This window comes from Eretmochelys imbricata, chromosome 8 (genome assembly GCF_965152235.1).
Source record: "Eretmochelys imbricata isolate rEreImb1 chromosome 8, rEreImb1.hap1, whole genome shotgun sequence".
In the NCBI taxonomy this organism is placed as follows: domain Eukaryota; kingdom Metazoa; phylum Chordata; order Testudines; family Cheloniidae; genus Eretmochelys; species Eretmochelys imbricata.
In genome coordinates this window covers 84,992,894-85,006,229 of record NC_135579.1, presented here as the reverse complement: position 1 = coordinate 85,006,229, position 13,336 = coordinate 84,992,894, and the positions used below count along the sequence as shown (strand labels likewise).

At 43.0% G+C, this 13,336-nt stretch overlaps 1 protein-coding gene across 3 annotated transcripts in view; it reads right to left on the bottom strand.

Annotated features, from left to right (window-relative positions):
• The window catches only part of SLC44A5 (solute carrier family 44 member 5), a 190,217-nt gene that overhangs the window by 25,260 nt on the left and 151,621 nt on the right, over nt 1-13,336 (bottom strand). For all 3 annotated transcript variants that reach the window (XM_077823568.1, XM_077823570.1, XM_077823569.1), the window contains exons 7-13: nt 10,843-10,903; nt 9,536-9,659; nt 8,090-8,173; nt 6,389-6,501; nt 5,644-5,775; nt 3,673-3,772; nt 368-460 (exon numbers count right to left, since the gene is read on the bottom strand). In XM_077823568.1, coding sequence (XP_077679694.1) covers nt 368-460; nt 3,673-3,772; nt 5,644-5,775; nt 6,389-6,501; nt 8,090-8,173; nt 9,536-9,659; nt 10,843-10,903 — 707 coding nt within the window. The remainder of the gene's footprint in view (nt 1-367; nt 461-3,672; nt 3,773-5,643; nt 5,776-6,388; nt 6,502-8,089; nt 8,174-9,535; nt 9,660-10,842; nt 10,904-13,336) is intronic.

Here is a 13,336-nt window from a genome sequence, read left to right as displayed (position 1 = left end):
GAAAAGTGCATTTATTTATTCCTTGTGTAAATAGTCAGGCACATAGGGTGGGTGTGAAGTATGTCTCCAGGTGATGATGTCTGTGAGAAATACAATCTGTTGGTGTTAGTCTTCTTCAGAGTCTCCTAAGAAAGCACAAAGGGATTTCAATACTGCAAAGTGTGGGTTTCCACAGTGGCTTCATCCCACATCTGCTATCAAGAGAAGAGCCTTAGCGGAAACAGTTGTGTAAGGATTTTGGCTCTACCTCCAATGTACTGCTCATTGAGAGTGAAGGCCGATGTGAGCATTTACACAGTTGCTTGGTGAGCTGTTCAGATATTACCGAGATAATGAGGTACAAATACTTAGACATATAGAAGGATACACAGCTGTCACTGCCCAATAGGAAATGCAGATTGCAATGAGAACGAAGGTGATAATGGGGTAGAATAATGTGGACATTATGTAGCCAATAGCCCTACAAAGGAAACAAAATAGAGTTGAAATCTAGAACGATAACAAAACAAAAGTCACTTTTTATTAGCCCTTTAGTATTAACCCCTTGACTTCTCTCTTCACGGATACTGGCAGTGTCACCTAGCGCCAGGATCCCAGAGCACTACCAGTGCCATCTCCTTACTGCCTCGCTTCTGTCACCTTCTCATTTTGTCTCTTCTCCTCTCCCTCCTTCATCTGACTGCCCTGCTCAAATCTCTGCAGTATTCTGTTCCCAGTCTCCTTCTTTCCGCTGATTTTGCCCTCCCTGGTCCTACCCCTGCTACCTTCCTTCAATCCTGGGTCATAAACCCATTCTGCTCCCACATCCCCAGAACTGCTGTCTGCCTCAGACACTGCCCCTCCCACCGCCTGTCTTCTCCATGTCCCCAAACTACTCAACTCCTAGACCCGCTCTTTCCCTTTGGCCCCTGCCTATCCTAGAACTCCCCTATACATCCTTCCTCCTGCCTTCCTTCCTAGTGTTCACAGATCCAGTCTGCTCCGGGACCTTCTGCTCTACTGAGCATTGCATGCTCTAGACCCTTGACATTCTACTTCTCTCTTGAGTCACAGTCCATTTTGCTTCTTCACCATTGTAATGTATTTATTAGGGGAGGAGGGTGTGCGTGCTTTAGTAGCTGACAAACCAGGCACTAGTCCCAGTGAGTAAAAGGTGTGGTCAGAGTGTGGACACTGGTAACTAGGAACTTGAGTGTTCTAATCCCTGCTCTGACAAGGATTCCCTCTGTGGCATTAAATACATTACTTAAGCCATCAGTGCCTCTCTAGAAAACGACTGCACTTATCTCACAGGGGAATAATGAGTTCTTAGATACTGCGGGGATGGGATAGGAAATAATTGTACAGGCAGCTCACTGCATGTTGTCTAAAGCATGTGGATTGATTACATGGCTCTCCCATTTTCCTTTACATTCCCCCAATCCACCTCATCCCATTCCTTCTGAACCTCTCCTTCCAGCAGTTCCCTGACGCGCTCCTCTGACCATTCCACTCTCCCTTCTCCCTCTGCTTTTTCTTCCCAATTCCCCCAATTCCCATTTTTCTTCCCCCAATTCCTGACTTGTTCACTCCTGCTGCCAGCCGCCTTCCAGGAGCCAGTTCCCAGAAAGTAAATGAAAGACAAATTTACTCCACTCCTGCTGTTAAACAAGACGACCCTGGGGATAAATTAATCTATCTTGTGTGACAACAAGGTCAATGGCAACATTCTAGTAGTGTTTTCTTATTGCCAAATCATACCTGGATCTACAGGCACAATAAGCGCATTATGAGTCATACAGACATGCATGATTTTATGCTATTTAAGAAATAATCACAAATCAGTAGTTTTCAGCAGTTAATGAGAGGCTTGTTAGTTAACAGTGAAGCCACAGACAGTTTACTCTAACAAACTGCTTGTTAACTATGCTATCAATGGATTCCAAACAGCTGATTACTATTATAAATTTTAATTTTACTGAAAGAATAGTTGAACTGTACTGAAAAAAATAATTTGATTCCCAGTCATTAGCAACTTATTTTCCATCATCCTGAATACAGGGCATGGTCTGTTAGGTGTACCGTCATTACTTACAGTGTTTCACCTCATGCGTTAAACATGAGTGTAAAAGTATTGCCCTCAAGTGACCTTTCAGTGTAGCTAAAAAACTAGAGGATGTTATTACCTCCCAGCAGGAAGTTTATGAAATTTCTGAAGTGTTTCTATCTGTCACATTTTTGAATAAAAGTGTCTTAGTGTGTAAAATGTTTCTGAATTATAATGTACAGGATCCAAAGGATAGAGTGCAGTGCTGCCAAAACTGACTGCTATTTCCTGCATACATAGCTGTAGAATGGGAAATAAGTGGGTTAATTATGGAACTTTAGCTTTCCCTAATTCCACAAAAGACTCCCTAAGTCCTGATACTACAGGCACTGGGATGCCAAGGAATGTAAAAGAAAAATCAGGGAAGGGAAGTGGTCACAATTCATTTTCATATTCGGCACTGCTCTGATGAATTTGGTAGCACTGTGACTACCAACCACCTACTAGCTCTCTATACTAAATTCTGTTCTTGTGTAGCCCACCGCTTGACCCAAAAATCTGTCCTCATTTACACTGGCACTACTCCATCAAAGTCAATTGGTGCAACAGAGAGAATTTGATGCACTGTGTTTAATAGAAGGACCAAGTAAATGCAGGAAAGTTATAAATTGCAACCTGGAAACTGCCTGTGAGATTGTTAAAAGGAAGACGTGTTAACTACTCTATTACTGCACATCATAATATCACTGACACTAATTCATCTGAGCAAAAACTGAAATCAATAAGTATAACACACCTGGATCTGAAGGCAAAATTTGACCCTTGTTAGTTACTTTTTTCACCATATAACAGTCAGCTAAGTTGCAGGGTGGATCTAAGCCTTCCGAATGGATTATATCAAGCTCCCCACCCCACACACTCCATTCTAAAAAATACGGTTAAACCCCTCACAGTAACCATCCCAATGTTTCAAGGAGACATTTAAAAGATATTTACTCTCAAATGGCACTTTCTCTGCATAGTCAAATTTTTGGGATTTTCAAAAGTGCCTCAATCAACAGGACTGGGCTCCTAAGTCACTGCGACACTTTTGAAAATCCTACTGCTAGCTGCCAATGAGACTTGACCCTATATACAATGGATGCTGAGGTCTTGATCCTACAAGCTCTTGTCTGGTGCACATTAGGTTTTTATGCTCCCTTTGCAAGTATGAAAGGAAGCTCCATGTTGGCACAAGCAAGATTCAACACTAGATGTAGTCCTCTGTGCTGAATGAACATATCTTTGAAGACCTTTGTATGTCTGCTACCTTAAAATGTGAAGAGGTGGGGGCAGAGAATAGGTGTGTCTGAGAATAGAAGGACTTGCGTGTACTCCCTCAGCATGCAAATTATGTGCCTAGTTACACATTCTCCTATGAGCCCCTCCTACTGCTACTAGGCAGGAGTAACCTAGCAGCCATAAAGCCACACTCTCATTCATGCAGGATCAGCCAGCCCTGCACTTCCTGGATTGTTTAGCACTTTTCCCCTTGTGCTTTTATCCACCGTATTCTGCCCCAGGCAGTGCAGGATCAAGTCCCAACAGAATACAACAAGGAGGGTATTACAATTTTTTTAAAAAATCAATAAATCAGAGAAACATACCTACTCCCTTCCTGCAAGAGTGCAATAGCAATCCGGATCCGATTCCTCAGGAAGATCAGCATCAGTATGATGAAGACTTCCACAATACAAAGTATTATCACTGCAAGCAAGAAAATTAAACTAACCAAAAATCAAACCAACATGCTGCCTTTCTACATTGGTGGTTTCCCACTTGTACTTTACAATCCTGGTCATGAATGCCAAGAAACCCTATGTTAGAACATGCTTGCTCTCTCTCTGACTGCAAAGGCTAACTTTCAATCCCCATTTAATACATTCTTGGGAAATCCCACAGAAGTTGCTAGCCTTGACAGATGACATTAGTGTTTGTACTTTACAAAGGAAAGTGGAGCATTGCAATGTCAGACAGTTCACAGATATAATCATCTATTTAAAAACATATGTCTGTAGCACTTAGCATAAAATATCATTTATCCTTAATGCACTCCATTAAAGTAAACTTCGGCTATTCAGAAACAAGCATTTTTCAATGGTTATACTATATTGCTGCTAATTTGTAGTCTCTTGACATAGGAAAAAGAATAAAACATAGATGGACATTCAGCCTTTTAATTAGAGAGCTTGATTCTGATCTCCCTTACACTGGTGTCATGCAGAAGTAATTCCATTGAAGTCAACGGCCCAGTTTTATACAGGGCAAGCCAGCATCTCAGTGAGGTACAACGAGGGAATAGGGACACATGGTACAACACTAATATTCTCTATGGGCATTACTTTAAAGAGATTCACCTCAGCAACATGTGGTGAGTGGCCCCCATTAGCTCACTGACCCAGACATGCAGGTAAACAGAGACACAGCACATAGGTTTTATGCAGCAGACTGCAGCTTTGTTAAATCAGCTTAACAATGGGGTCAATGGTACCGCAAGCCCTAGCAGGCAAAGCAAGGATCCAATGTGGGAAGACATAACATTATGCCAAAGCCACAAAACTTGGAGTCAGGGAGGTAAGGGAGACAGTGCCTAAATCACCCCTGGTATCCAGACAGTTAATGAGATCCCCTATCATCCCTCTGGCTCAAGGACATGAGAGCAGAGATGGGAAATGCCTCAGTCTACACTAGACCTAAGAGACCACCCCTACCCTAGCAAGACAAAACTTTGGCCAGCAGATGCCAGAGTCCTGTGCTTATGTTTAGCCCAGGAGATACCCCACGCTTGACACTGATCACAAAGCTACACCACCATAAATGCTGTGCCCACCAAACCAGGCTTCCCGTATGCTGTGAGGAAGTTAAAAAAAAAAAAATCTTTCTTGGATCGGCCAATTTTGTCCAGAGGAAAAATTATTTCCCATGAGGGCTGATCTGCCTAGGCCCACAGCATGCAGGAAACCCAGTTCTGCTACCCTCAGGCCCCAATAACTCCCAAAGGGAGGGTGTTGCTTGGGCACTTGCCAATGCGGGTGGAGTGCAGCTGACCAATCATGGTCAGCCACCTCTCCTAAACTGGCCAGTCATGCAGACAATGGCCCACTCGACCCTCATCTACCACTTCACCCCTTCCTCCCTTTAAACTGCATGTGGTACCCATACAGAAGGAATGATACATGGATGGATGGGGAAAGGCAAATCCCCTCTCCCCTGCAACCTGGCCAGAATCCCAGCGAGTGTCTTGCTCTCTGCTAATCAAGTCAAACCCTTCTCCCTCACCACCACCAATAAGACAAAGGGGGACATCATAACAAGAGTGGTATTCTACCAGTTGTGCGTGTTTTCCACATTTGTTAGTAGTTTGATTAGACCAACTTCTAGGCCAGATAAACTAGTAATCCTGAAAATGGCACAATATAATAAAAAACCTTCACTGCACTGAGATCCCAGAAATATATATAAAGGAAGATATTTGTTCAGCATCTATAAAAAGGAGTACTTCATAGGTGGCACAAAACAGCTGATGATTCGTTCTCCTGGTTAAGCATTTACAGAGAGTAATTTTAAAAGGCACTTACTAAATGCTAACCATGTTTGCCTCAGCTGCAGGTACACTCTGAAGTCAGTCTGGAAGCCAATATCATAGATCGTGAGGTCAGATCCAGGTGTCCCCTGAAGATGATCATACTCCCAGTAACAATGCCAGATACCTTTAGAAAAATAAACCAGTAAGAGCTGAGTGTTTCTGAAGAGTCTGTAAACATGAATGAGCCTTCGGTTTTTTTGCCTTCAACATGCCATACAGGCAAAAACTACAGGTGATCATGAGACTAGTGGCTTATAAACCCACATGAACAAAAAAGAAATCATGGTGCAAATACAGAAAGCCTAATCCAGCCAGCACTTACACATGGGTGAGTAGCCCCAAGGCAATACACCTGGTGGCAAACGCTTGCAAGTTCAGGGCCACAGTAGAAGTTTCTTTAAAGAAAAAAACCCTCAAGACCCTGTCAAACCTACACAATATTTCACCTGATTAAGTTAAATTTAATTGGCAGTAATTCATAGAATCATAGAATATCAGGATTGGAAGGGACCTCAGGAGGTCATCTAGTCCAACCCCCTGCTCAAAGCAGGACCAATCCCCAATTTTTGCCCCAAATCCCTAAATGGCCCCCTCAAGGATTGAACTCACAACCCTGGGCTTAGCAGGCCAATGCTCAAACCACTGAGCTATCCACAGATTTCCTTGTAGAAACATCAACAGTAAGAACAAAATCTCTCAGCAGTTCTTCGTTAGAGAGTGTAGGAGCTATCACCTACCATATCCTATAATTCCAATCACGCCAAGGATGAAAATCCAGAAGAGGACCCCTGCTGTGAACCTCAGGAGCACAAGGAAGAGCAGGCTGACAATCATTGCAATGAACAGACCACTGGAAAGATAGGAGACATGAACATAAGGGAAATAGGCATGAGCATCCCTCCTCCTTGCGCATTTTATTTACTACAAAAGGAGGGTCACTCTTTCACATGCTACAGAATGACAGGTCTAAAATTTTATTCCAAACTCCTTCTGAAAGTCTAATGAGTGGGTGAGTGTTTTAAAGTTTGGATACCATCAACTATTGGAAACCAGTCTGTTGGGCGATAAGTTTCTAGGCAGTATGATTACATTTCATAGACACATTTATAAATGATGGGCCAGCTCCTTAGCTGGTGTAAACTGGCATAGCTTCATTGCAGTGACTGTGCTGATTTACACCAGCTGAGGTTCTGAGTCAGTGATGTCTTCAGGCTGTGGATAGGCAAGAGTAAAGAAGTGTCAAACTGGAAAGATGTGTACATGTGTGGTTAGTTTAATTGAGGTTCTTAAATAAGAACATCCTTTTTAAAAAGTAGATAGGGATTTTGAATTTGAGAATAAAACACTTCCCTTTCTATCCTTCCAAACAAGTCATGTGTAGTGCATCGGAGCTGGGAAGAAAATGTGCACTAAAAAGAAAGAAGATAAAAGCTGACATTGGCAGCGACCTATCAGTAGTGCAATTGGGAAAAAACAGCTATCCAGTGAGTGTCTTCCTTTAGCCTACTCAAATCAGTGGTAAGGCAGTGTGAATTCTGGTTTCATTTTTAGCATGCAAGTCACAGAGGAAAAAAAAAAAACAATGATGGCTGTGTAAACCCTTTACCCGCACACAGGTATCTGAGTGTACAGCCAGAGGAGATAACAGCCAGTCTCCTCTTACATATATTCCCAACATGCAGTCAAGTGGGACACACCAGTAAAATATTTCATTTTGTGATGACTTTAGTAGAAGCTGAAACAAAATAAATGATTACGAACCCTGGACTTTGAAGATATACCCACTGAAATACAAAATCCATAACCATTAATTTAGAGTTTATTTAGTGATTGCTCTCTGAAATGTCCCCACTCACCTAGCTGGTTATCAAAGATGTGAGACTGATCAGACTCAGGACCACATGACTGTGATGGGTAAGCCATCTCTTTGGGCTTGTAAACCTAACAACTGTGCAGCAGATAGTGAAAAGGAAAGAGCTACAGCTTGCTTTGGAGATCTCTTCCCCATAACCTGCACGAGGCATTCATAAAGCTCCTCTCTGCCCTGCGTGGTTACTTCCTTTCCAAAATTCACCAGATGACATCTCCTGCTTTCTCACTGAATGGTTCATCATTCAAAAATTTCCTCCTCAAAAATAGCTGGACTATTTGGAGGTTGGGGCCCTGATTTCTGTATGTGGTAAAATGCCCAAATCTCTTGTAGATCTACCACAGGCTGATGTGAGGCTGTAGTTATAGATAACATAGCAGCATAAAGGATTAGCCTCACATTGTGTATAAGATCTATGAAAAGTCCATGATACAAGTATGTGATAAGAGGAGACTCTTGGAGTTTAACAGTAGGATATCAGACGTACACATAAATGGATAGTTCTTCTCCATTCATACCTGGGAAGGTACAAAGTATAGGAGCCAAGAATATCTGTAAATAAACTTACATTAAAATCCAATGCCAGGAACTGGCATAGTCTTCAAAAATTTTCATCCCAACTGATCTTGCATCAAGGACATTATTGATACCACTTAAGCAATACAGAAAAAAAGTTTAGTTTATATGGGATACTACAGATCTTATTTAAGCAGCAAATAGGTCGTTAATGTACTAACAAAATATAAGTTATGCCACAAAGCATTTTTAGAACATGCCTCTATTTGTAGCATTTGTTTTTTCAGCAAAACAGAGTTTGAAATGTCATTGCCAGTAATAAAGTTACATTACAATGCTGTAGCTCAGGTTTTGTGCATAAACAAACATCAGTTACAGTAATATTTGATTGGGAAGGAAATTCCACTGACGGTGGAAGGCCCCCCAAACTGTTAACATTCGTACAGCTCTAGGAAAAAGAATATAATAAAAAGCTCTAAATAACATTAGTATCAGCAGATGCAATAACTTATTACATCACAAAAATGTCATCAGCTGGTAGTAAGATCTGCCGTAAACATCCAGAAGCCATACAATAGTGGTTCCAATGTTACCAGTACCAAAGACGAAAAACAAAACAAAACAAAAAAAATGCATAGCAAACAGTAAAACAATAACCTGCCCATAGGGGAATTTTTTTTCCTAACCCTAGAATAGTTGCCAACATTAAAACATTTTCCTAGGACAATGCTAGGAAGAAATAAAGCTAGGGCTTTATGATAGCTGGGGACAGCTGGAGTAGGGGGCTTGATAAACTGTGGGGTCTGGAGTCAGCATTGGTGAGGCAAGAGAGGGGGCATTGCTAGGTTTGAGGGAAAGGAAAGGGGGTGCCCTCTGATCCCAGTCTGAATGGGGACGTGATGGAGGTTGGAGAAGCTGCTCTGAAAGTTCCCTCTTCTCCTAGCTCAGGCCCGGCATGGGAGATGCTAGTTTTTTACCTGGAGAGGTTTGATAGATTCCCACATGCTACCAGTCCCACATCATTGGCTAGGATACCCACTCCTTGGGACAGGTATTAAAAACCAGAGAGCAGACCTTCAGCTGGTGTAAACTGTCATAGCTCCATTGGTGTCAATGAGTATCTGCTCCCAGGACTGTTGGCAGGGATAGCCTTGGTGAGTGGCTTGTCTCCTCAAGCATTAGGATTTATACTCCTTGCTCTGTTTGAAGCTAACCTTCCACAGAGAGAACTAATAAAATAACAAAACTAAGCTGACAATCAGCCACAAACAACACACCTCCAAATTAAATGGAAAAGCACTCTTTAAAAAAAATCCTTTGCTAGTTTCCTCATATAGAATTTTAAAAGCACTTCATTACAATGTCTAACTTGGTTAATTTCAGTCATTTGCTACAACTGATTTTGATTTCTTTTCTACCTATACATTAATTCATTGACCCGGAACATACACAAAAGGTATCACATAAATGAAAAGCACGAGAGGAAGGAAGAACCTACTTTGCAGCTTCCCTGAGATCAGTTACATTTCTTGTTTTCCCTCTTCCATCTTTGAATGTCGTCTGATTTGCCACCGTCAAAATCCCATTCTTCGTGGAGAAGTCAGGAAAGCATCTTTTAAGAACTGTTAAGTAATGAAAACCGTGGGTAAAAACATATGTTTATTTATCATCAAACTCCACTTTAAAATTATGGGGTTTTGCCATCAAGTTCATGATTTGCTGTGTGTAAATCATTTCAGATCAGTAGTGAGGCCCAGATCCACAAAGGTATTCCGTCACCTAAACACCAGATCTAGGTGCCTAAGTCCCAGTTTTAGGCACCATTGCAATCCAAAAAATCCCCTCTTGCCTGCTGCTTAACCTTGTAGCCTACACTCATTTAGCGCCTAAATTTTCATTGTAAAAGTTCCTTCCCTGCCTAAATTTCTGCCTCTGGCCATGCACACTGCTATCTCCCTGTAGGTGTCCAGACACCTATCTTCCACCTAAGCCCCAGCACAATCCACAAATCAGGTAAAGGTACACCCCCCCCCAGCCTATCTCACCCTGGGGGCCCAGTGTGCTCAGAGGCCATCGACCAGACCAGAGAAGGAGGTGGTGGTGCCGCTATCACTGCCCACACCATAACTTCTAGCCCAGAGGTTAGGGCACTCACCTGGGAGGCCCAGGTTCAATTCCCACAGCAGCATGAGGGGAGGAAAGGATTTGAACAGGGATCAGAAAAATGCTTTGACTACTCAGCTAAGCAATATTCTGATGTGGGGCTTTCTCTCAGTCTCTCCTGTTGATGCTGTTCCATAGTGGCTAAATAATTAAACACTCCTTGGAACAAGGGGACTCTGGGATTAGCACTAGAACCCAGTGTATGTACTCAGAGACACAATGCTCCCTTTTTACCCTGCAGAACCTGTAGAGGTATAGAAGGTTAGATCCTAATTAGACTCATCTAAACTCCAAATACAGGGCCATATTATGCCCTTACTGTAGCTATGCTGTTAACCAAAGACAATAGGGTTGCTTGCCCACGTGCATAATTTAGTCTGCAGAGTCCTCATTACTGGGGATGACTCATGAGGCAGAAAGAACCCAGCTTGACCTGATCTCAGGTTGAGTTTTCACAGCTGGAAGATAGAAAAAACCATCTTTATACTTTTATACAGTGTAACATTGATTTGGCCGTTACTGACAGTCAATGCAGAGCCTCATCATGACAACACCAGGATCTCCTTTCAGAGTGAAGCTGCACTTTAACAACATGCACACCAATCCTCTGCTGAGACATGTGCAAAAAGTATAACTACTCACAAGGCCTGCTTGGAATGATCATTGAAGGGCAATCTTCATCACGGATCACTTGAGCAACAGACTAAAAGAAAATAAACCCAAAAAGAGGAATTGGAGAATACAATGCAGAACAAATAAAACCCGCTCAATCTGAGAAATCTTTACAATCAAGAAAATGTCCCATTTTCCCTCATTTGTGTCTTAATCTTTTGGCATGATTTGACTGGTGCATCCGCCTGACACTCACAGGATGAAAGCAAGAGACCTAACCATCCTTGGACAGTCATGGATCAGGAATAAAATATGCTTCTGGCTTTTCGAATGGTAATAAGATAAAAACAGAAGGCATCAGACCTGCCTATCAACTAATGGTGCTTCGGCAGGTGTTTTTGTCTCTCATAGAAAAAAAAGTTTGTTATAACAGAATTAGTACATTTAACTTCAGGCTGATGTTAGAGTTGCTAGGTGCTCTTATTGTGGGAGGAATATTAAGGTATGTTCAAATGCAAACCCATGGTATTTCAACATGGTCGTCTTATTGCAAAGCTGGAGTAATTCCCTGGCTAAAAAAATTGAGTGAGAAGCTGCAGGTGACTTACTACAGCGCCTGCTGATTCAGACATAAAACTCTCTAGGATGAAAGGGAAATTGTTAGTACTAATCTGAGCTCTCCTTCTCCACTGTGGATCATTGCAGCCTAAACCTATATACTGGAGAAAACTGACTTCTCTGGGTACATTTAAACTGCAATGCAAGCCCAAGCTTAGAGTCAGGCTTGAGCCCAAATCCCGCATTCAGTCTACACACAAATCTATCAGTCTCAGGCTCAGACCTACGGTCTTAAGACCCTGTTGAGGAGGAAGGGCCAAGCCCAGTCAAGCCAGGACCCAGAGTTTGACCCCTTTTACTTTGCAGTATAGATTCAGCCCACCCCCAACCCCAGGTCCTGGGAGTCTGCCAAAAGTATCCCACAATGTCATGGACCAACTTCCTTTCTCCTCTCTATCCCAAGAATCTTCAACTGACTTCAGTGAAAATGGATGCAACCCCCGCTCCACTTGGTGCACTGCAGGTTGGTGAGTCAGCGTTAACCCTTCCATCCACTTCTGACGAGCGAGCTGCAATCACGCCATCGGAAAGCCTTCTGTGCTTGCAACAGAGGCTGAACAGAAACAGCCTTTTGCATAGCACATTGCTTTATGGTCACAGGAGCACAGCCAGATTTTGGTAAATCTCTGATGAGAGGCCAGCACAACAGTGTGCGTTTGTAAGAGTACCAGGAACGATCATGCATACCAGCAAAGAAACTGGCACTGTAGCAACTTTACTGCACTAGTGACCAGTGCATGGAGTGGACTGAGTGGCTCAAATCTGAGTACGGGAAAACCAGGGACCAGAACTGCACCTCGGGCAACTCACCAAAATCATGCCTATTTTATGAGGAGTTGGACCAGGTGCTGGGCACTGCTCTGAGCATGGAGCCAACGGTGGTGCACGATGACCTGGTCAGACAGGATGGCTGATGGGGACTGATGGAAGCCAGCAGCAGGTGCTGAGTGAGGACAGTAAAGTCTGTTCCTGAAACCAGCCCCAGAAGAGGTTTTGGAGCTGGAGCAGCAGCACATCCTGGGCCCCATACTCGGAGAAGGTGCTTGATGCCCCGCTCCGACAAACAGCCCACTGCAGAGCATGCACCAGACACAGAAGGGACAGAAGCTGTCCCTGAGCGAAGTGAGTTTCTGGCTCCATTTTAATTTTATTAATACAGTAATAGGAGGAATTTCCATTCTATGAACCAATGCAAAAATTACTGGATGTCACGGCTACGAGCATGCATCCTGCTAATGGCAGATTGTATGCCAGTAGCTTGACTCCCATTCAGTCCATTTCAATTAGAGACAGTCCATAGGTGACAAAATCAATTGTGCCAAATTCAACTTGGGTTTGAATTTTTGTCCAGAAACATGCCGGGGGCAGAGGAGGAAAGCTGTGAAGTTCTGTGTGTTTGCTTGCAGCCATAACAGGGTAAGCCATGTGGAAGCTGACTCAGGATCCTACTGATTCCCTCATGGATTCTGACTCAATCCTGGGTGCTGATAGCTGCAAACTTTTCTTGAAGCAGGAATTCCAGACAGGTAGTCACATTTCAGGGCAGGACATATTTTCCAGGGCTATCTTGGTAGCCAGCTAGCCCACTCCACTCATACATGTGCTGTTCAGTCACTATACATTTGAATGCTTTGGCTGCATCCACTGTGTTTCCAATGGGATTTCAATCTGCCAAAAGCACATTCAGCAACCATTCTAGACCTGCTGACAGTGTAATTAAACCATCTTTTCCAAAGTGGACAGTGCACCATGGTCAAAGGGCTAGAGCGGCACATTTTGGGAGGGTGCTAGGGAGTCTGGTATACGCATGGTTTGACTCAGGTCTGTGCAGTGGAGTGTGGATGCCAGAGCCATAGGTTTACGCCCAAGTTGGAAAATTCTTAAGGTAGGGTTAACAGTCAGTGTA